This window comes from Bombina bombina, chromosome 5 (assembly GCF_027579735.1).
Source record: "Bombina bombina isolate aBomBom1 chromosome 5, aBomBom1.pri, whole genome shotgun sequence".
Lineage (NCBI taxonomy): Eukaryota > Metazoa > Chordata > Amphibia > Anura > Bombinatoridae > Bombina > Bombina bombina.
In genome coordinates, this window is record NC_069503.1 from 931418846 (window position 1) to 931442681 (window position 23836).

Genomic DNA, 23836 nt, shown 5'->3' on the forward strand with positions numbered 1-23836 from the left:
AATTGTTCCATTATGATCTTGGAGATCACCCTTGGAAGAAGAACCAGAGGCGGAAAAATGTAAACAGGTTGGTAAAACCAAGGAACTGCTAACGCATCCACCATCTCCACCTGAGGATCCCTAGACCTGGAAAGCTTCTTATTTAGATGGGAAGCCATCTGATCTATTTGGGGAAGACCCCATATCTGGTACAATCTGACATAATACATCTGGATGGAGAGACCACTCCCCCGGATGTAAAGACTGACGACTGAGATAACCCGCTTCCCAATTGTCTACACCTGGGATATGTATCGCAGAAATTAGACAGGAGTAGGATTCCGCCCAAAAAAGTATCCAAAATACTTCTTTCATCGCTAAAGGACTGCAAGTCCCACCCTGATGATTGACATATGCCACAGTTGTGATATTGTCGGTCTGAAAACAAATTAATGATTTTCTCTTTAGTAGAGGCCAAGCCCGAAGAGCCCTGAAAAACATAATTTATGCTTACCTGATAAATTCCTTTCTTCTGTTGTGTGATCAGTCCACGGGTCATCATTACTTCTGGGATATTATCTGCTCCCCTACAGGAAGTGCAAGAGGATTCACCCAGCAGAGTTGCTATATAGCTCCTCCCCTCTACGTCACCTCCAGTCATTCGACCAAAGACCAACGAGAAAGGAGAAACCAAGGGTGTAGTGGTGACTGAATTATAATTTAAAAATATGTACCTGCCTTAAAAAACAGGGCGGGCCGTGGACTGATCACACAACAGAAGAAAGGAATTTATCAGGTAAGCATAAATTATGTTTTCTTCTGTTATGTGTGATCAGTCCACGGGTCATCATTACTTCTGGGATACCAATACCAAAGCAAAAGTACACGGATGACGGGAGGGATAGGCAGGCTCATTATACAGAAGGAACCACTGCCTGAAGAACCTTTCTCCCAAAAATAGCCTCCGAAGAAGCAAAAGTGTCAAATTTGTAAAATTTGGAAAAAGTATGAAGCGAAGACCAAGTTGCAGCCTTGCAAATCTGTTCAACAGAGGCCTCATTCTTAAAGGCCCAAGTGGAAGCCACAGCTCTAGTGGAATGAGCTGTAATTCTTTCAGGAGGCTGCTGTCCAGCAGTCTCATAGGTTAAACGTATTATGCTACGAAGCCAAAAAGAGAGAGAGGTAGCAGAAGCTTTTTGACCTCTCCTCTGTCCAGAATAAACGACAAACAGGGAAGAAGTTTGGCGAAAATCTTTAGTTGCCTGCAAGTAGAACTTGAGGGCACGAACTACATCCAGATTGTGTAGAAGACGTTCCTTCTTTGAAGAAGGATTTGGACACAAGGATGGAACAACAATCTCTTGATTGATATTCCTGTTAGTGACTACCTTAGGTAAGAACCCAGGTTTAGTACGCAGAACTACCTTGTCTGAGTGAAAGATCAGATAAGGAGAATCACAATGTAGGGCTGATAACTCAGAGACTCTTCGAGCCGAGGAAATAGCCATTAAAAATAGAACTTTCCAAGATAACAATTTTATATCAATGGAATGAAGGGGTTCAAACGGAACACCCTGTAAAACGTTAAGAACTAAGTTTAAACTCCATGGCGGAGCAACAGTTTTAAACACAGGCTTGATCCTAGCTAAAGCCTGACAAAAGGCCTGGATGTCTGAATTGTCTGACAGACGCCTGTGCAACAAGATGGACAGAGCTGAGATCTGTCCCTTTAATGAGCTAGCCGATAAACCCTTTTCTAAACCTTCTTGTAGAAAAGACAATATCCTAGGAATCCTAACCTTACTCCAGGAGTAATCTTTGGATTCACACCAGTATAGGTATTTACGCCATATTTTATGGTAAATCTTTCTGGTAACAGGCTTCCTAGCCTGTATCAGGGTATCAATAACCGACTCAGAAAAACCACGTTTTGATAAAATCAAGCGTTCAATTTCCAAGCAGTCAGCTTCAGAGAAGTTAGACTTTGATGTTTGAATGGACCCTGAATCAGAAGGTCCTGTCTTAGAGGTAGAGACCAAGGCGGACAGGATGACATGTCCACTAGATCTGCATACCAAGTCCTGCGCGGCCATGCAGGCGCTATTAGAATCACTGATGCTCTCTCCTGTTTGATTTTGGCAATCAATCGAGGAAGCAGTGGGAAGGGTGGAAACACATAAGCCATCCTGAAATTCCAAGGTGCTGTCAAAGCATCTATCAGAACCGCTCCCGGATCCCTGGATCTGGATCCGTAGCGAGGAAGTTTGGCGTTCTGGCGAGACGCCATGAGATCTATCTCTGGTTTGCCCCAACGTCGAAGTATTTGGGCAAAGACCTCCGGATGAAGTTCCCACTCCCCCGGATGAAGAGTCTGTCGACTCAAGAAATCCGCCTCCCAGTTCTCCACTCCCGGGATGTGGATTGCTGACAGGTGGCAAGAGTGAGACTCTGCCCAGCGAATTATCTTTGATACTTCTATCATTGCTAGGGAGCTTCTTGTCCCTCCTTGATGGTTGATGTAAGCTACAGTCGTGATGTTGTCCGACTGAAACCTGATGAACCCCCGAGTCTTTAACTGGGGCCAAGCTAGAAGGGCATTGAGAACTGCTCTCAATTCCAGAATGTTTATTGGCAGGAGACTTTCCTCCTGACTCCATTGTCCCTGAGCCTTCAGAGAGTTCCAGACAGCGCCCCAACCTAGAAGGCTGGCGTCTGTTGTTACAATTGTCCAGTCCGGCCTGCTGAACGGCATCCCCCTGGACAGATGTGGCCGAGAAAGCCACCATAGAAGAGAGTTTCTGGTCTCTTGATCCAGATTCAGAGTGGGGGACAAATCTGAGTAATCCCCATTCCACTGACTCAGCATGCACAATTGCAGCGGTCTGAGATGTAGGCGTGCAAAGGGAACTATGTCCATTGCTGCTACCATTAAGCCGATCACCTCCATGCATTGAGCTACTGACGGGAGTTGAATGGAATGAAGGACACGGCATGCATTTAGAAGCTTTGTTAATCTGTCTTCTGTCAGATAAATCTTCATTTCTACAGAATCTATAAGAGTCCCCAAGAATGGAACTCTTGTGAGAGGAAAGAGAGAACTCTTCTTTTCGTTCACTTTCCATCCATGCGACCTTAGAAATGCCAGAACTAACTCTGTATGAGACTTGGCAGTTTGAAAGCTTGAAGCTTGTATCAGAATGTCGTCTAGGTACGGAGCTACCGAAATTCCTCGCGGTCTTAGTACCGCCAGAAGGGCACCCAGAACCTTTGTAAAGATTCTTGGAGCCGTAGCCAATCCGAATGGAAGGGCTACAAACTGGTAATGCCTGTTTAAGAAGGCAAACCTTAGATACCGGTAATGATCTTTGTGAATCGGTATGTGAAGGTAAGCATCCTTTAAATCCACTGTGGTCATGTACTGACCCTCTTGGATCATGGGTAAGATTGTCCGAATAGTTTCCATTTTGAACGATGGAACTCTTAGGAATTTGTTTAGGATCTTTAAATCCAAGATTGGCCTGAAAGTTCCCTCCTTTTTGGGAACCACAAACAGGTTTGAGTAAAACCCTTGTCCTTGTTCCGACCGCGGAACCGGATGGATCACTCCCATTAATAATAGATCTTGTACACAGCGTAGAAACGCGTCCTTCTTTATTTGGTTTGTTGACAACCTTGACAGATGAAATCTCCCTCTTGGGGGAGAGAATTTGAAGTCTAGAAGGTATCCCTGAGATATGATCTCTAGCGCCCAGGGATCCTGGACATCTCTTGCCCAAGCCTGGGCGAAGAGAGAGAGTCTGCCCCCCACTAGATCCGGTCCCGGATCGGGGGCCCTCGGTTCATGCTGTCTTTGGGGCAGCAGCAGGTTTACTGGCCTGCTTGCCCTTGTTCCAGGACTGGTTAGGCTTCCAGCCTTGTCTGTAACGAGCAACAGCTCCTCCCTGTTTTGGTGCAGTGGAAGTTGGCGCTGCTCCTGCTTTGAAATTCCGAAAGGGACGAAAATTAGACTGTCTAGCCTTAGCTTTGGCTTTGTCTTGAGGTAGAGCGTGGCCCTTACCTCCTGTAATGTCAGCAATAATTTCTTTCAAACCGGGCCCAAATAAAGTTTGCCCCTTGAAAGGTATATTAAGTAATTTGGACTTAGAAGTTACATCAGCCGACCAGGATTTTAGCCACAGCGCCCTACGTGCCTGAATGGCAAATCCTGAATTCTTAGCCGTAAGTTTGGTTAAATGTACTACGGCCTCCGAAATGAATGAATTAGCTAGTTTAAGGACTCTAAGCCTGTCCGTAATGTCGTCCAGCGTAGCTGAACTAAGGTTCTCTTCCAGAGACTCAATCCAAAATGCTGCCGCAGCCGTGATCGGCGCGATGCATGCAAGGGGTTGTAATATAAAACCTTGTTGAACAAACATTTTCTTAAGGTAACCCTCTAATTTTTTATCCATAGGATCTGAAAAAGCACAGCTATCCTCCACCGGGATAGTGGTACGCTTAGCTAAAGTAGAAACTGCTCCCTCCACCTTAGGGACCGTTTGCCATAAGTCCCGTGTGGTGGCGTCTATTGGAAACATCTTTCTAAATATTGGAGGGGGTGAGAACGGCACACCGGGTCTATCCCACTCCTTAGTAACAATTTCAGTTAATCTCTTAGGTATAGGAAAAACGTCAGTACTCGCCGGTACCCGCAAAGTATTTATCCAACCTACACATTTTCTCTGGTATTGCAACAGTGTTACAATCGTTGAGAGCTGCTAAGACCTCCCCTAGTAATACACGGAGGTTTTCCAATTTAAATTTAAAATTTGAAATATCTGAATCCAATCTGTTTGGATCAGAACCGTCACCTACAGAATGAAGCTCTCCGTCCTCATGCTCTGCAAGCTGTGACGCAGTATCAGACATGGCCCTAGAATTATCAGCGCACTCTGTTCTCACCCCAGAGTGATCACGCTTGCCTCTTAGTTCTGGTAATTTAGCCAAAACTTCAGTCATAACAGTAGCCATATCTTGTAACGTTATCTGTAATGGCTGCCCAGATGTACTAGGCGCCATAATATCACGCACCTCCCGGGCGGGAGATGCAGGTACTGACACGTGAGGCGAGTTAGTCGGCATAACTCTCCCCTCGCTGTTTGGTGAAATTTGTTCAATTTGTACAGATTGGCTTTTATTTAAAGTAGCATCAATACAGTTAGTACATACATTTCTATTGGGCTCCACCTTGGCATTGGAACAAATGACACAGGTATCTTCCTCTGAATCAGACATGTTTAACACACTAGCAATAAACATGCAACTTGGTTACAATCTTATTTAATAAAAACGTACTGTGCCTCAAGAAGCACTAAACGATTAAATGACAGTTGAAATAATGAACTGAAAAACAGTTATAGCATCACTCTTAACAAACAACACAACTTTTTAGCAAAGGTTTGTTCCCATTAGTAAAATAACACTAATTAAATTTTAAACATAAAAATTACAGAGCAACGTTTTAAATCACAGTCACTATATAAGTCTCACAGCTCTGCTGAGAGAATCTACCTCCCTTCAAAGAAGTTTGAAGACCCCTGAGTTCTGTTAGAGATGAACCGGATCATGCAGAAAAACTGACTGGAAATTTTTGATGCGTAGCAAAGAGCGCCAAAAACGGCCCCTCCCTCTCACACACAGCAGTGAGAGAGAAACGAAACTGTCATAATTAACACAAGCAAACTGCCAAGTGGAAAAATAATGCCCAAATATTTATTCACTCAGTACCTCATTAATGCAAACGATTCTACATTCCAGCAAAAACGTTTAACATGAAAAATACCTAATAAAAGGTTTAATGTACTTTTACAGAGTAATTCCGGTGTAATACCATCCCCAGAATACTAAAGTGTAAAGCATACATACATGTTCATTATAACGGTATGGCAGGATTTTTTCATCAATTCCATTCAGAAAATAAAAAACTGCTACATACCTCAATGCAGATTCAACTGCCCGCTGTCCCCTGATCTGAAGTTTTTACCTCCCTCAGATGGCCGAGAAACAGCAATATGATCTTAACTACTCCGGTTAAAATCATAAGAAAAACTCTGGTAGATTCTTCTTCAAACTCTGCCAGAGAGGTAATAACACGCTCCGGTGCTATTGTAAAATAACAAACTTTTGATTGAAGTTCTAAAAACTAAGTATAATCACCATAGTCCTCTCACACCTCCTATCTAGTCTTTGGGTGCAAGAGAATGACTGGAGGTGACGTAGAGGGGAGGAGCTATATAGCAACTCTGCTGGGTGAATCCTCTTGCACTTCCTGTAGGGGAGCAGATAATATCCCAGAAGTAATGATGACCCGTGGACTGATCACACATAACAGAAGAAATAGCACGTTCTAAAATATTGATTGGTAATCTCACCTCAAGGATTCCAAACACTTTGTGCTGTCAGAGACCCCCAGACAGCTCCCCAACTTGTGAGACTTGCATCTGTTGAAATCACAGTCCAGGAAGGACGAACAAAGGAGGCCCCTTGAACAATAAGGTGATGGTTTAACCACCAAATAAGAAAGAGTTGAGTGTTGGGATTTAAGAATTTCAATAGTGATATCCGAGTATAATCCCTGCAGCATTAATTCAGCATGCAAAGCTGAAGAGGTCTCATATGAAAACGAGCAAAGGGGATTGCATCCGATGCTGCAGTCAAGAGACCTAAAACTTCCATGCACATAGCCACTGAAGGGAATGATCGAGACTGAAGGTTTTGACATGCAGAAACAAATTTAAATTTATCTCTTGTCTGTTAAAGACAATGTATCTATCTGGAAACCTAAAAAGGTGACCCTTGTCCGAGGAATCAAGAAACTCATTGGTAAATTAATCATCCACCCATAATAAACAACACAAGTTGATTCGTGTGAGATTCTGCTAAATGAAAAGATTGAGCCAGTACCAAGATATCGTCCAAATAAGGAAACACCGCAATACTCTGCTCTCTGATTACAGATAGAAGGGCACCGAGAACCTTTGAAAAAATTCTTGGAGCTGTTGCTGTGCCAAATGGAAGAGCGACAAATTGGTAATGCTTGTCTAGAAAAGAGAATCTCAGAAACCGATAGTTGTCTGGATGAATCGGAATGTGAAGATATGCATCCTGTAAGTCTATTGAGGACATGTAATGACCTTGCTGAACAAAAGGCAGAATAGTCCTTATAGTCAAGAAAGTTGGGACCCTTACAAATTGATTCAAAAACTTCAGATCCAGAACTGGTCTGAATGAATTTTCCTTCTTCGGGACAATGAATAGATTTGAATAAAAACCAAGACCCTGTTCCAGAAGTGGAACTGGAACAATTAACCCTGAAAGCTCCAGATCTGAAACACACCTCAGAAAGGCCTGAGCTTTCACAGGATTTGATGGAACGTGAGAGAGAAAAAATCTCCTCACAGGAGATCTTATTCTGAAACCTATTCGATACCCCTGAAAAACAATATTCTGAATCCAAGGATTCTGAACGGAACCTGCCCAAATGTCTTGAAATACATTTCAATCTGCCCCCCACCAGTAGAACTGGATTGAGGTGAGGGCCACACCTTCATGCAGTCTTGGGGACTGGCTTTGGTTTCTTATAAGGTTTGGATTTATTCCAACTCAAAGATGGCTTCCAATTGGAGCCAGAGTCCTTAGAGGAAGGAGTAGTTTTTTTGTTCTCGATTCTGACGAAAGGAACAAAACCGATTAGAAGCTTTAGATTTACCCCTAGACCATGTCAACATTCCATGATTTGAGCCATAAAGCTCTTCTAGCTAAAATAGCCAAAAAGACATAGATTGAACATCAATCTTGACAATATCCAATATAGCATCACAGATAAAATGATTAGCATGTTGAAGCAAACTAACAATGCTATGCAAATCAGAATCTTTTTCCCGTTGTGCTAAGCTATCCAACCAAAAAGTTGATGCAGCCGCAACATCAGCAATAGAAATGGCAGGTCTGAGAATATATCCAGAATGTAAATAAGCTTTCCTTAGATAAGATTCAATTTTCCTATCTAAAGCATCCTTAAAAGAAGTACTATCTTCCATAGGAATAGTAGTACTTTTAGCAAGAGTAGAAAATAGCCCCATCAACCTTAGGGACTTTTTCCCAAAACTCTAATTTAGCCACTGGCAAACGATACAACTGTTAAACCTTGAAAAAGGAACAAAAGAAGTACCAAGTTTAGACCATTCCTTAGCAATCACATCAGAAATATCATCAGGAAAAGGAAAAGCCTCAGGAGTAGACAAAGGAGGTTTATAGACAGAATTTAAACGTTTACTGGATTTATTATCAAGAGGACCAGACTCTAACATCCAAAGTTATCAAAACTTCTTTTAACAAAGAACAAATATACTCAATCTTCAAAAGATAAGATGATTTATCAGTGTCAATGTCTGAAGTAGGATCTTCTGAATCAGAGAGATCCTCATCAGAGGTGGATATATCAGTATGTTGTCGGTCATTACAAATTTTATCAGTAGTATGACAAGTTTTAAAAGACCTTTTATGTTTATTTGAAGGCCTTCTGTATCGCATCAGCAATATAAGTTTTCATATCAACAGGGATATCATGTACTTTAGATGTTGAAGGAACAACAGATACTGTACTAGCACTAATAGAAACCTTTTCTGCATGCAAAAGCTTATCACAACAACTGTTACATACTACAGCTGGAGATATCTCCACTAGGTTACAACAGATAGCATAGCCCTCTGAACATAAAGGCGGCAAGAAGCATATAGGAATTGAGAAAAAATAAACTAAATCCAGAGATGACGCAACTCGCGTCATAACACACACACAATTTCGCACCACACAACCTGGCGTCAATTAAGACGCAGGAAATGACGAACTTGCGTCATTATAGACGCATATATGCGCCAAAAAAATTAATCGCGCCAAAAATGACGCAATAAATAACAGCATTTTGCGCCCTCGCGAGCCTAATTGCCCACAAGTTTTTCAAAAGAGAAAACAAGTCAAATTGGGAAAAAAAAGACTATACCCCAGGTGAGACAAAACTTCCTAAAACAGGATTCCCATAATGAAACGTCCAGACTGCAAAGGGAAATACACATATACCTGACTCATGGCAAATATAAGTAAGATACATATATTTAAAACTTTATATTAATACATAAAGCGCCAAACCATAGCTGAGAGTGTCTTAAATAATGATACATACTTACCGTAAGACACCCATCCACATATAGCAGATAGTCAAACCAGTACTTAAAACTAAGAGCAGAGGTAATGGTATATAAGAGTATATCTTCAATCTGAAAAGGGAGGTAGGAGATGAATCCCTACGACAGAGAACCCTTGAAAAGATTTCCCGCAAGGGAAACCATAAAAAAATCAATAGGCGATACTCTCTTCACATCCCTCTGACAAACACTGTACTCTGAGAGGAATTGGGCTTCAGAATGCTTAGAAGCGCTTATCTTAGAAGAAATCATAAAAAATCAAGCACAAACTTACTTCACCACCTCCATAGGAGGCAAAGTTTGTAAAACTGAATTGTGGGTGTGGTGAGGGGTGCATTTATAGGCATTTTGAGGTTTGGGAAACTTTGCCCCTCCTGGTAGGATTGTATATCCCATACGTCACTAGCTCATGGACTCTTGCCAATTACATGAAAGAAAACTGCTTTACAGGTAAAACAGAAATGATGTATTGAGTTTAATGCAACACTTATAAGCCCTTTAAAGTTTATAAACACTGCAGTGAAACTTGCAAGAGCAGAATTATCAGGCACTAAGCAAATATAAACTACATTCTTTTAGAATTCTTTTAGAATAATAAAATCCTTGGTCAAAGGCCCACTTACCGCGACAATAATGCTTGCACCCCAAATACAAGAGAAAAGGTAAAAGGCACTTAGCTGCCCAGACTCGTTAAATTTGCTGTGTTTCGTCTTGGAAAAGTGCATGCGTCTATTAATTTTCTGAAAGAAAAAGATCTGAGGTAAATTTACACTTCTTAACTTTTAATACATGAAGAAACTAGTAATTTCACTGATAATTCCCATTCTCCAGTATAGTTTATTTTACTGCTGCAGACAAAAGTTTGTTTTTAAAGTGCACATATTAATGCAATATTTCCAAAATTGTATTTAGTGCATATTAGAGAGCATTTACAATTCAATATATGCAGACCCAAATGGAGAGTGAAAACACAACTTCTGTAAAAAAAACCAACCATATCAAGCCCTTCGGCAGGCTTTGCCTCCCTACGACTACAGGTTCTTACAAGAGAACCTGCAGTCCGTATTTATGAAGCAGCAGCATCCGACCGGGGAGATTGACAGCTCCAGCCTGCGCATGATTGGCCATGCGCGGGCGAAGTTGCACAAAAGCGCAAAATTGCGTTCTTGCGCAATGCTGAATTCCGGCAGCGGAATTTAGCCCACAATAGGCAAGATGCGGCAGACAGGGGAGCGTATGTAAGCCTCTGTCCACCGCAGCTTGATATATCAACCACTAAGGATTAAAATTAGTTTCTAGTAGCAACATAGGGGTATAAAAAAAGCCTCAGCTCTGAACAGTTTACATGGTATTCTTTGTTGCAGAGCATACCTGGAGCACTATGACACATTTTTGTAAAACACTGCTGCCATCTAGTGTTCTTGCAAATGTATAACTGTTAAAAGAATTCTTGCAAAATTGCTACCAGATCCATACACTTGAACACTCCTGAGATTACTTACCTGATTTTCAACAAAGGATAACAAAGTAAATTTGAAAATACAAATAAATTGGAAAGCAATTGTCAAATTTTATATTGAAATTGCTGAATCATTAAAAAGGGATATAAAACCGAAAAGTTTTCCTTTTGCGACTCCGACAGAGCATACAATTTAAAAAAAAAGTTTCTGATTTACTTCTATTGCCAAATTTGTTTTCTTCCTATGAATACCTAGGTAGGTGTCTGGAGCACTACATGGCAGGAAATAGTGCTGCGATTTAGTGCTTTTGCAAATCGATAACACTCTCCCTGAGCTTATGTTCCTGATTTAAAAAAAAAAAAAAAAAAAAAAAAAAGATAAAAAAAAAAAAAAAAAAAAAAGATACAAATAGAACGAAGACTATTTGATAATGGAAGTAAACTGAATTTTTTTTTTTTAACAAATCGGATGCTCTATCTGAATCACGAAAGAACATTTTTGGGTTTCACGTCTCTTTAACCCCTTTGCGGCGGCTGCCGTAACTTGTATGTCGGCTATCCATAGTGCTTCCAGGGACGTAGCAGTGTGGGTTTCTACATGCCTCACTGCATGTCAGATATTGCATAAGATCAAATGAATTAAAGAGCCATTATAGTGAAAAAATAAACTTACATGTTTTTTTGACTATTGACCCTAAAACTGTATGTGGCTCCTGAGCAATGGAACCTTAAATCACACACAGTTGCAGGGTCGATAGTAAAAAAAACAAATGACATGCTCTAACAAAATCACGCCATGCATTTTTTTCTGTAAAAGCCCTTTAAAATCATTAAAGTATACTTAATAGCACTGAAGTCATGTTGAATATTTTATTATTCTATCTTCCTTTTAGATTTCTGCTTTATACTTTTTGGTAGCTTAAATCAAACATTTTATATAAACATAGCTATTGACTTTGTTAGATTTGCTTTCAGAAGGGACTACAATTGTCATTGAATCTATTGTGTGAAGCCAGAATTAAAAGAAGAGAAAACCTATTACACAGATTTAACATGAACTCTGAATGTCCCAGACTATTACTAGCAATACAGTTTTGTTAAAGGGACAGTATACTATACAATTGTTTTTCCCTTAATGTGTTCCCAATTACTTTTTTTTACTAGCTGCAGAGTATAAAATGTATGAGATTTGCTTTTTTAAGGCTTATTTGTGTATAAGAATTAGCTGATTTTGTGTTTTGAAGCCACAACCTAATACAATGGGTTGAGTTCGTAGGTATAATCAGATCTCATTACTTTATCACATTGTGTAAATATACATGCTTCTTTATCTTATATCTGTCCATAAACCAATCACCAATACTTGGAGAGAACAATGGAAAAATAACATTGTATTACCTTATCTCTTCTATAACCCACTGGGAGTATGATTTCTTCTACTGGCTCTGTTAATACAGCTTGGCCTCGTGGCAAAAAAATTCAGGATGGGTGGGGATACCACAGGCTAAATAAACTAATTCAAATGCCAATATAAGGTTAATGGAAATACTTGTAAACAATTTAACACACACCAGCAGGTAAAGTGGATAATTGGGAACACATTAACCCGTTCATGCCGGGGGTTAATGTGTCTACATCGGGACAAATGTTCCGATGTAAACAAATGGAAATCTTGCGATGGGGCACACAATTTCAATGATGGGATCGCATCAGGGGGGCGTCCCTATGATGCTAGGCACGACCTCCAGACCGCGATCCCATCAGGGAAGCGCCAGTGGCTTCAGGAAAGCCAAGCGGTTAGGACGTTGTATTCTGTCCTTTGGCGCTAAAGCCCAGCAAATTTCAGACGGAATACAACGCCCTAACGGCGTTAAAAGGTTAAAGCGGGGAACATTTTTGAGTAAACTGTCTTTTTAAGCTCATTTTAATTCAACTGATAGAAGTACAGCAGAAAGCACCAAGTTTGTTTTGTAGCTTAGTCAAAATAAAAATGTATGCTTACCTAATAAATTATTTTTTTTCATAATGTGGCCATCACATGTGGAATTAAAGTCCAGTCTTACAGGAGGAGGCAAAACACACCACACAACAGATCTGTAATCCCTCTCACAATTCCTTAGTCATACATATGGCTAAGAGAAAGGAGGAAATAAAGTAGGAAAGAAAAAGTAGGATAAAAGAATTGTAAACTGGTACTGCCGCCAACTGTTAAGACAAAAACAAGGGTGGGGGCTTGTTGTCTCTCACCATCATGAAAGAAATTTATCAGGTAAGCATAAAACAGAATTTATGCTTACCTGATAAATTACTTTCTCCAACGGTGTGTCCGGTCCACGGCGTCATCCTTACTTGTGGGATATCTCTTCCCCAACAGGAAATGGCAAAGAGTCCCAGCAAAGCTGGCCATATAGTCCCTCCTAGGCTCCGCCCACCCCAGTCATTCGACCGACGGACAGGAGGAAATATATATAGGAGAAACCATATGGTACCGTGGTGACTGTAGTTAGAGAAAATAATTCATCAGACCTGATTAAAAAACCAGGGCGGGCCGTGGACCGGACACACCGTTGGAGAAAGTAATTTATCAGGTAAGCATAAATTCTGTTTTCTCCAACATTGGTGTGTCCGGTCCACGGCGTCATCCTTACTTGTGGGAACCAATACCAAAGCTTTAGGACACGGATGAAGGGAGGGAGCAAATCAGGTTACCTAAACGGAAGGCACCACAGCTTGCAAAACCTTTCTCCCAAAAATAGCCTCCGAAGAAGCAAAAGTATCAAATTTGTAAAATTTGGCAAAAGTGTGCAGTGAAGACCAAGTCGCTGCCTTACATATCTGGTCAACAGAAGCCTCGTTCTTGAAGGCCCATGTGGAAGCCACAGCCCTAGTGGAGTGAGCTGTGATTCTTTCAGGAGGCTGCCGTCCGGATGATGCTTTTAAGCCAAAAGGTAAGAGAGGTAGAAGTCTCTTTTTGACCTCTCCTTTTACCAGAATAAACAACAAACAAGGAAGATGTTTGTCTGAAATCTTTTGTAGCCTCTAAATAGAATTTTAGAGCACGGACTACGTCCAAATTGTGTAACAAACGTTCCTTCTTTGAAACTGGATTCGGACCTAAAGAAGGTACAACTATCTCCTGGTTAATATTTTTGTTAGAAACAACCTTAGGAAGAAAACCAGGCTTAGTACGCAAAACTACCTTATCTGCATGGAACACCAGATAGGGCGGAAAACACTGCAGAGCAGATAACTCTGAAACTCTTCTAGCAGAAGAAATTGCAACCAAAAACAAAACTTTCCAAGATAGTAACTTAATATCTATGGAATGTAAAGGTTCAAACGGAACCCCTTGAAGAACTGAAAGAACTAGATTTAGACTCCAGGGAGGAGTCAAAGGTCTGTAAACAGGCTTGATCCTAACCAGAGCCTGAACAAATGCTTGAACATCTGGCACAGTTGCCAGTCTTTTGTGTAGTAAGACAGATAAAGCAGAGATCTGTCCCTTTAGAGAACTTGCAGATAATCCTTTCTCCAAACCTTCTTGTAGAAAGGAGAGAATCTTAGGAATTTTTATCTTATTCCATGGGAATCCTTTGGATTCACACCAACAGATATATCTTTTCCATATTTTATGGTAAATCTTTCTAGTTACCGGTTTTCTGGCCTGAACCAGAGTATCTATCACAGAATCTGAAAACCCACGCTTCGATAGAATCAAGCGTTCAATCTCCAAGCCGTCAGCTGGAGGGAGACCAGATTTGAATGTTCGAATGGACCCTGAACAAGAAGGTCCTGTCTCAAAGGTAGCTTCCATGGTGGAACCGATGACATATTCACCAGGTCTGCATACCAAGTCCTGCGTGGCCACGCAGGAGCTATCAAGATCACCGAGGCCCTCTCCTGATTGATCCTGGCTACCAGCCTGGGAATGAGAGGAAACGGTGGAAATACATAAGCTAGGTTGAAGGTCCAAGGTGCTACTAGTGCATCTACTAGAGACGCCTTGGGATCCCTGGATCTGGACCCGTAGCAAAGAACCTTGAAGTTCTGACGAGACGCCATCAGATCCATGTCTGGAATGCCCCATAATTGTATTATTTGGGCAAAGATCTCCGGGTGGAGTTATCACTCCCCCGGATGGAATGTCTGACGACTCAGAAAATCCGCCTCCCAGTTTTCCACACCTGGGATGTGGATCGCAGACAGGTGGCAGGAGTGATCCTCCGCCCATTGAATTATTTTGGTCACTTCTTTCATCGCAGGGAACTCCTTGTTCCCCCCTGATGATTTATATACGCAACGGTCGTCATGTTGTCTGATTGGAACCTTATGAATCTGGCCTTTGCTAGCTGAGGCCAAGCCCTGAGAGCATTGAATATCGCTCTCAGTTCCAGAATATTTATCGGGAGAAGAGACTCTTCCCGAGACCATAGACCCTGAGCTTTCAGGGATTCCCAGACCTCGCCCCAGCCCACTAGACTGGCGTCGGTCATGACAATGACCCACTCTGGTCTGCGGAAGCTCATTCCCTGGGACAGATGGTCCAGGGTCAGCCACCAACGGAGTGAATCTCTGGTCTTCTGATCTACTTGAATCATTGGAGACAAGTCTGTATAGTCCCCATTCCACTGTTTGAGCATGCACAGTTGTAATGGTCTTGTCGACGGAGACAGAGAATTTTTTTCTATGTTCACGTTCCATCCGTGTGATCTGAGAAAGGCCAGAACGATGTCTGTATGAGCCTTTGCTTTTGACAGGGACGACGCTTGTATTAGAATGTCATCCAAGTAAGGTACTACTGCAATGCCCCTCGGTCTTAGAACCGCTAGAACGGACCCTAGCACCTTTGTGAAAATCCTTGGAGCAGTGGCTAACCCGAATGGGAGGGCCACAAACTGGTAATGCTTGTCCAGAAAAGCGAACCTTAGGAACTGATGATGTTCTTTGTGGATAGGAATATGTAGGTACGCATCCTTTAGATCCACGGTAGTCATAAATTGACTTTCCTGGATAGTGGGTAGAATCGTTCGAATGGTTTCCATCTTGAACGATGGTACCCTGAGAAATTTGTTTAGGATCTTCAAATCCAAAATTGGTCTGAAAGTTCCCTCTTTTTTGGGAACTACGAACAGATTGGAATAAAATCCCATTCCTTGTTCCTTTATTGGAACTGGGTGTATCACTCCCATCTTTAACAGGTCTTCTACACAATGTAAGAATGCCTGTCTCTTTATTTGGTTTGAGGATAAGTGAGACATGTGGAACCTTCCCCTTGGGGGTAGTTCCTTGAATTCCAGAAGATAACCCTGAGAAACTATTTCTAGCGCCCAGGGATCCTGAACATCTCTTGCCCAAGCCTGAGCAAAGAGAGAGAGTCTGCCCCCCACTAGATCCGATCCCGGATCGGGGGCTACTCCTTCATGCTGTTTTGTTAGCAGCGGCAGGCTTCTTGGCCTGCTTACCCTTGTTCCAGCCTTGCATCGGTTTCCAGGCTGGTTTGGGTTGTGAGGCATTACCCTCTTGCTTAGAGGATGCAGAATTAGAGGCCGGTCCGTTCCTGAAATTGCGAAAGGAACGAAAATTAGACTTATTTTTAGCCTTGAAAGACCTATCTTGTGGAAGGGCGTGGCCCTTTCCCCCAGTGATGTCTGAAATAATCTCTTTCAATTCTGGTCCAAATAGAGTTTTACCTTTGAAAGGGATGTTAAGCAATTTTGTCTTGGATGACACATCCGCTGACCAAGACTTTAGCCAAAGCGCTCTGCGCGCCACGATAGCAAACCCTGAATTTTTCGCCGCTAATCTAGCTAATTGCAAAGCGGCATCTAAAATAAAAGAGTTAGCCAATTTAAGTGCGTGAACTCTGTCCATAACCTCCTCATATGGAGTCTCTCTACTGAGCGACTTTTCTAGTTCCTCGAACCAGAACCACGCTGCTGTAGTGACAGGAACAATGCACGTAATTGGTTGTAGAAGGTAACCTTGCTGTACAAAAATCTTGTAAAGCAAACCTTCCAATTTTTTATCCATAGGATCTTTGAAAGTACAACTATCATCGATAGGAATAGTAGTGCGTTTGTTTAGAGTACAAACTGCCCCTTCGACCTTAGGGACCGTCTGCCATAAGTCCTTTCTGGGGTCGACCATAGGAAATAATTTCTTAAATATAGGGGGGGAACAAAAGGTATGCCGGGCTTTTCCCACTCCTTATTTACTATGTCCGCCACCCGCTTGGGTATAGGAAAAGCGTCGGGGTGCACCGGAACCTCTAGGAACTTGTCCATCTTGCATAATTTCTCTGGAATGACCAAGTTGTCACAATTATCCAGAGTAGATAACACCTCCTTAAGCAGTGCGCGGAGATGTTCTAATTAAAATTTAAATGTCACAACATCAGGTTCAGCTTGTTGAGAAATTTTTCCTGAATCTGAAATTTCTTCATCTGACAAAACCTCCCTCATGGCCCCTTCAGATTGGTGTGAGGGTATGACAGAACAATTATCATCAGCGCCCTCCTGCTCTTCAGTGTTTAAAACAGAGCAAACGCGCTTTCTCTGATAAGTAGGCATTTTGGATAAAAGATTTGCTATGGAGTTATCCATTACAGCCGTTAATTGTTGCATGGTAATAAGCATTGGCGCACTAGATGTACTAGGGGCCTCCTGCGTGGGCAAAACTGGTGTAGACACAGTAGGAGATGATGTAGTATCATGTTTACTCCCCTCATCTGAGGAATCATCTTGGGCAATTTCATTATCTGTGGCAGTACTGTCCTTACTTTGTTTGGACGCTATGGCACAATTATCACAAATTTAAATGGGGAGACACATTGGCTTTCATACATATAGAACATAGCTTATCTGAAGGTACAGACATGTTAAACAGGCTTAAGCTTGTCAACAAAGCACAAAAAACGTTTTAAAACAAAACCGTTACCGTCTCTTTAAATTTTAAACAGAAAACACTTTATTACTGAATATGTGAAAAAGTATGAAGGAATTGTTCAAAAATTTCACCACAGTGTCTTAAAGCATTAATAGTATTGCACACCAAATTTCAGAGCTTTAACCCTTAAAATAACGGAACCGGAGCCGTTTATAAATTTAACCCCTATACAGTCCCAGCTATAGTCTTTGCTGAGACCCAACCAAGCCCAGAGGGGAATACGATACCAATTGACGCCTTCTAGAAGCTTTTCTAGCAATTTTTAGATCCTCACACATGCATCTGCATGCCCTGCTCTCAAAAAACAACTGCGCAGTAATGGCGCGAAAATGAGGCTCAGTCTACAACTAGGAAGGCCCCCTGACTGGAAAAGGTGTCTAACACCGTGCCTGCCGTTTAATAAACGTTCCCCAAGTTTATAAATGCAAATTGTCAGCATAAATATGAATAAAATGCCCAAATAAAGCAATCGATTTAGCCCATAAAAATGTCTACCAGTTTTTTAGCCCATAATAAGCCCTTTATTCTGTTTGTTTGACTAAGAAAATGGCTTACCGGTCCCCATGAGGGGAAATGACAGCCTTCCAGCATTACATCGTCTTGTTAGAAATATGGCTAGTCATACCTTAAGCAGAAAAGTCTGCTAACTGCTTCCCCCAACTGAAGTTACTTCATCTCAACAGTCCTATGTGGAAACAGCAATCGATTTTAGTTACTGTCTGCTAAAATCATCTTCCTCTCACAAACAGAAATCTTCATCCTTTTCTGTTTCAGAGTAAATAGTACATACCAGCACTATTTTAAAATAACAAACACTTGATAGAAGAATAAAAACTACATTTAAACACCAAAAAACTCTTAACCATCTCCGTGGAGATGTTGCCTGTGCAACGGCAAAGAGAATGACTGGGGTGGGCGGAGCCTAGGAGGGACTATATGGCCAGCTTTGCTGGGACTCTTTGCCATTTCCTGTTGGGGAAGAGATATCCCACAAGTAAGGATGACGCCGTGGACCGGACACACCAATGTTGGAGAAATTTTGTTTTCTTTCATAAAATGGTGAGAGTCCACAAGACATCACGTGTGGGATCCTATGCCCAAGCTGTAAAATCCACAAGACCACCATAAAAACAGTTAAGACAGTAAACATTTGGAAAAAGGTTATATAATTCTACACTTGTAGAATTATGTAACATGAGAATAACCTTTTGTAAAACAGTTGGCTGCTTTACCTGGTGCGGCAGCACGCTACATGTAGTTCAATGGCACAACCGGGCTTGCTATGATTAGACAGTGAGCCTGTGACGGCCTAGTTTAAAAAAAAAACTAACATCAGCGCAGAAGAGGACGGTTTTGCACTACAGATAAGTATAGTTTTAGGTGACAAGTTAGGCATTTAAAAAAAATCAAACTAAAGTTATTGCAGTAGCTTTCTGTCCCTTGTGGTGGACCTGAGAAATGGATAAAACAAGGAAGAAGAAATTCTGAATTCTTTAGTGACTTAAAGGGATACTAAACCCATTTTTTTCTTTCATGATTCAGATAGCATGAGAATAAAGAAAAATTGATAATAGGAGTAAATTAAAAAGGTGCTTAAAATCTCATGCTCTATCTTGATTTGAAAAAGCAGTACTTGTAAGCTTTAGAGCCGGACCATTTTTTGTTCAGAACCTGGGTAGCACTTGCTGATTTGTGGCTAAATGTCGCAAACCAATCAGCAAGCTCTACCAAGGTGCTGAACTAAAAATGTGTCGGCTCTTAACCTTTTATTACTGCTTTTTCAAATCAAGATAACATGAGAACAAAGAAAAATTGATAATAGGAGTAAATTAGAAAGTTGCTTAAAATTGCATGCTTTATCTGAATCATGAAAGAAAAAATGTGGGGTTAGTATCCCTTTAAAGTGACATGAAACCCAATCTTTTTCTGTCATGATTCAGATAGAGAATACAATTTTAAACAACTTTCCAATTTACTTCTATCATTTAATTTGCTTCATTCTCTTGTTATCCTTTGTTGAAAGGTTTATCTAGGCAAGCTCAGAAGCAGCAGAGAACCTAGGTTCTAGCTGTTGATTGGTGGCTGCATATCTATATCGATTGTGATTGGCTCACCAATGTGTTCAGTTAGAAACAATTAGTACATTGCTGCTCCTTTACCAAATGATACCAAGAGAATGAAACAAATTAGATAATAGATGTAAATTTGAAAGTTGTTAAAAATTGTATTCTCTATCTGAATCATGAAAGAAAAAAAAATGGGTTTCATGTCCCTTAAAAGATAAAAATTTCAAGGCCCATACTACATTCAAGTTATGAAATGACAGAGGGATGCAACAAATTTTGTAACTGATTTTTTCAGTAGAAACAACCTTAGGAAAGAAAATGTAGTTTGTTCCTAAAACTGCTTTATCCTGATAAAAAAAAAAAAATATATCAGGTAAGGAGAATCACAAGATAGAGCAGAAACCTCAGATGGCTTCTAGGCTATTGCTATGGCAAGGAAATGGCTAAGAGAAAGAGAACCTTTCAAGACATATATGCATATATATGCATAGATTCAAATAGCTGAGCCTGAAAAAAAAAAAAACAACTTAAAACCAAATTAAGGTTCCACATAGGTGATTGTAGACCTGAGAACGGGTCTTATCCTGACCAAATCTTGAGCAAAAAAAAATCCAATGGCTGCCGTTTCTCATTGATATAATGCTGCTTTACCATTGGATTTTTTTCTGTGGATTGTGGGGATATTAGCAGTGTCCCTGGTGCTGGACTGTATGTTAAATCTTAAGCAAAGGCTTGAATGTCAGGAAGTCTTGAACTTTTCTTGTGATACAAGAAAGGGAAGAAATTGGGCCTTTAAAGGAACTGGCTGATAAACCCTCATCCAGACCACCTTGCAAAAAATAAAATATAAGAATTTGGAAATCTGAAAGAGTTCCAATGGTAATTATTAAACTCCTCTAGAAAGGAAATCTTTTCAGATTTTGTGATAACTACATCTTACTAGCCTGAATCAAAGTGTATCAATCTGAAGAACAAAAACAAAAAAACCTGCCAAAATCAGACATTCAATCACCATGGCATCAGATTGAAATATTTGATATATTTGATAAGGACCATGAGAGAGAAGGTCCTTCCTTCCTGAGAGGAAGACACCAAGGCTGGCTTGAGGACAATTGTACCAGATCTGCGTACCAAGTCCTGTGAGAGCAATTTCCTGTTATCTTATCTGACCTTCAGAAACTCCTTACTTTTATGTCTTTTGTTGGTATATTTGTAAAGTGCTTTGAGTCTCACAGGGAGAAAAGCGCTATATAAATCGCAAATTATTATTATCTCAAGATAACAGAGGCTGTGACGGCTAAGCCTATCTGCCCAGCCATGACTATGGGGAGAGATGTGGGCATGAAGGGGTTAATATTACTCAACCTCTGGTTCCCTTAGACCTTTACAAGGACCTAAAAGGGACACCAAATTAATCCCCAAATCCTGCCTACACCGCCCCAGATTTACTATGCTGCACCACGCCAGAAGTTAGATAAGGGTATCTAGTGGAACCCAAATTACACTCTAGTAATATTCAAAAGAAAATGTTGCAGACTTACCAATACCCCACACAATTAACAGTTGGTAAAGTGATTATAACCTTGTCTCTACAGAGGGTATGAATTTAGAATGATACTTGAGCCCAAAGACAGAATTAGATAATAAATATTTTAATAAAAAAATGACAAATAAAACCTACTCTTTCACAAATCTCTTTAATAAGCTTTCAGCAGGCATGTGGGAACTCCTTTTAAGATGTTGCTTGCATGAGCTTCCCCACCAGAGGTGCTACATAATTTTTATTTTACTTATATCTCTGAAGCTCCCTTTGTCTTCTCAAAAACCTTCTTGTTAATTACGACCTCCCGGCCCCTCTTTGCAATTCCCTAACCCACAGTACCAAGAGATTACAAGCACCAGAAGGAAGGGCATCTATGAAGGCTATAGCAAACACATATGTTACAAAAAGAAAGAACATTTCAGATTAACTCTGGCAATGCTGAGGCACCACCTCTGCTGGGTGGCTATTCCAGGTATTAATTACTCCTCATGAGTGTATCATGACAGGGGCCAACTCTGGAGAGCCCTGAAGATTGCATGGCAGTTGTTGCAAGATTTTAGTTATTAAGGGTGCTTACCACTCTAAGGCTGTGATGAGAAATTGTAGTGTGTCAAAGAAACACCGTCTGTAAAGGAAAAGGGAAAACAGAGCACAGGAAAAGTTAACTCACTGTACAGAAGGAAGCTCAGAAACTTCTTTAAATGAGCTCCTCAGCTTCAATAATGTTCCTGATAATAAGAGAGCCTACTGTGAATGAGGAACAGAGCTCTGGTACGTACAAAATACCATAAATTTAAAGAGATAGTACCTCAATTTTACTGTAAACGTGTAAAAGTGCCTAAAACTGTATGTAGTGTTACCTGGTGTATGTAACTATGTCCCCAGCCTATGTGAATTATACATGTTCATGCTAATAACCTGTGGGCTATGAGTGCAGGTACCTACTTATCTGTCAGCACTAATTCTACATTGTTTACCAAGCTGCAGACCTGCTTCCAGTAGAGCCCATCCGGTGTAGTAAACACTAAAAGAGGATCTAAGGAAGAAGCACTCTTGATGCACCAACAGGAAGAGGATGCAGGACTAGTCCCAGGGACAACAGTGGCAGGCAAGTGACAAACTCCCATGGGAGAATTACTCTCACGCCAATGTACTCCTTTAACCCCCTCTGTCCTATTCACAGCTCTCCGAGAGGGCTGTCGGGTCTCACATCAGTTTGAGAACCCATTTCAATCAATGTGTAGATCAGCACTTCAAGTTTCACCATCCTTCTTGCTGCTGGAGGTAAAAAAAAAAAAAAAAAAAAAAAAAAAAAAAAAAAGTTATCATGGGAAAGTGGGAGAGATTAAATCTTTGTCGTTGGGGGTGTTTTGCCTTCTCCTATAGGACTGGATTTCAATCACACACGTGATGGCTCATGGACTTAACATCATTTCTAGTACTTTCATTTTATGTTTTTGCACGAACGTGGGTACTTATAAAACACAATGCTAACATTTAGCAAATGCGGTTACAAATCCAAAATAATCAACCCTCATGCCTTTAAAAAGATTCGGTTTTATTATAAGAAGCACGGCCTGGCATATTATATAGTATTTTAGTTATACAACCATTATTGATGGTAAACCATTGTAAAGCTCGTCATTTCGTCTGCAAAAAGCTGTGCGATAGCTGTACTGCTTTGGAATAAAGATGTTTGTAATATAGGGTGCTTAATGTGTTTTTTTTTTTAAATCAAATGCCCACAAAAATAAACACAATCTCAAATGTACTATTTACTTACATCCAACACATATTCTTGAATAACTGCATGCAATATTATGGCCACAAGCATGTAGAAGAAAACCGTTGCTATATCTTTTATTCCATAGTGATACAAAGAAATTGGTTCAAGTACACCTGAAAAGAAAAGAAAAAAAAGACAAAGAAAATAAGATTCAAAATAGAATAACGTCAATATCAAAATTATGCACTCGCTCATCTGGGAAGTACGATGCATCTGTAATTAATACGCTTTCACAAGCAAGTTAAATATGAAGTCTACTATATTTTTACTTCTCATTCCTCCACAGCTTGAAGGAAATAAGTCAATAGGCCCATGTCCTATGTATTAGCCCTTAGGAACAGATGTAAGCTCCTATAAATGCCGGTAAAATGGCAACTTAATTACTTTACATACTATAACAGAATATAGGTGATCTATTCACTTTTCAAAATACATATTAAAAGTGTACATCATAATTATCTGATCAACGCCTAAAAGCTGTTTCTATGTAAAAATGTATACGCTATTGACAGGCAGGCAGGACAGCCAAAAGCAAGAGTTCCACCCTTACTATGTATATCTACAGCCAGTGTCCCCTTATGCCACTGCCAGTATAGAATATCATTGTGCAATATAAACAAAAAGATATCATGATTTTTTGATGATTTTATTAAAATATTTTTAAACATACATTAGCATTAAAAAAAATAAAAAATGAATTTAACAATATAAAACAGCAGCTTGTTTCCTTTGCAATATGCACTGCAGACTGAATAGGCCAGAGAAAAGAGCCCTGTCAGTCTGCCATCTTCCTTGTCTGTGCACCCCTCAGGACTGAA

At 40.6% G+C, this 23836-nt stretch overlaps 1 protein-coding gene across 1 annotated transcript in view; it reads right to left on the reverse strand.

Moving 5' to 3' along the window:
• Positions 1 to 23836, reverse strand: part of TRAM1 (translocation associated membrane protein 1) — a 79216-nt gene that overhangs the window by 26291 nt on the left and 29089 nt on the right. Inside the window, exons 3-4 of the mRNA XM_053715114.1 lie at positions 23016 to 23131; positions 9843 to 9959 (exon numbers count right to left, since the gene is read on the reverse strand). Coding sequence (XP_053571089.1) covers positions 9843 to 9959; positions 23016 to 23131 — 233 coding nt within the window. The remainder of the gene's footprint in view (positions 1 to 9842; positions 9960 to 23015; positions 23132 to 23836) is intronic.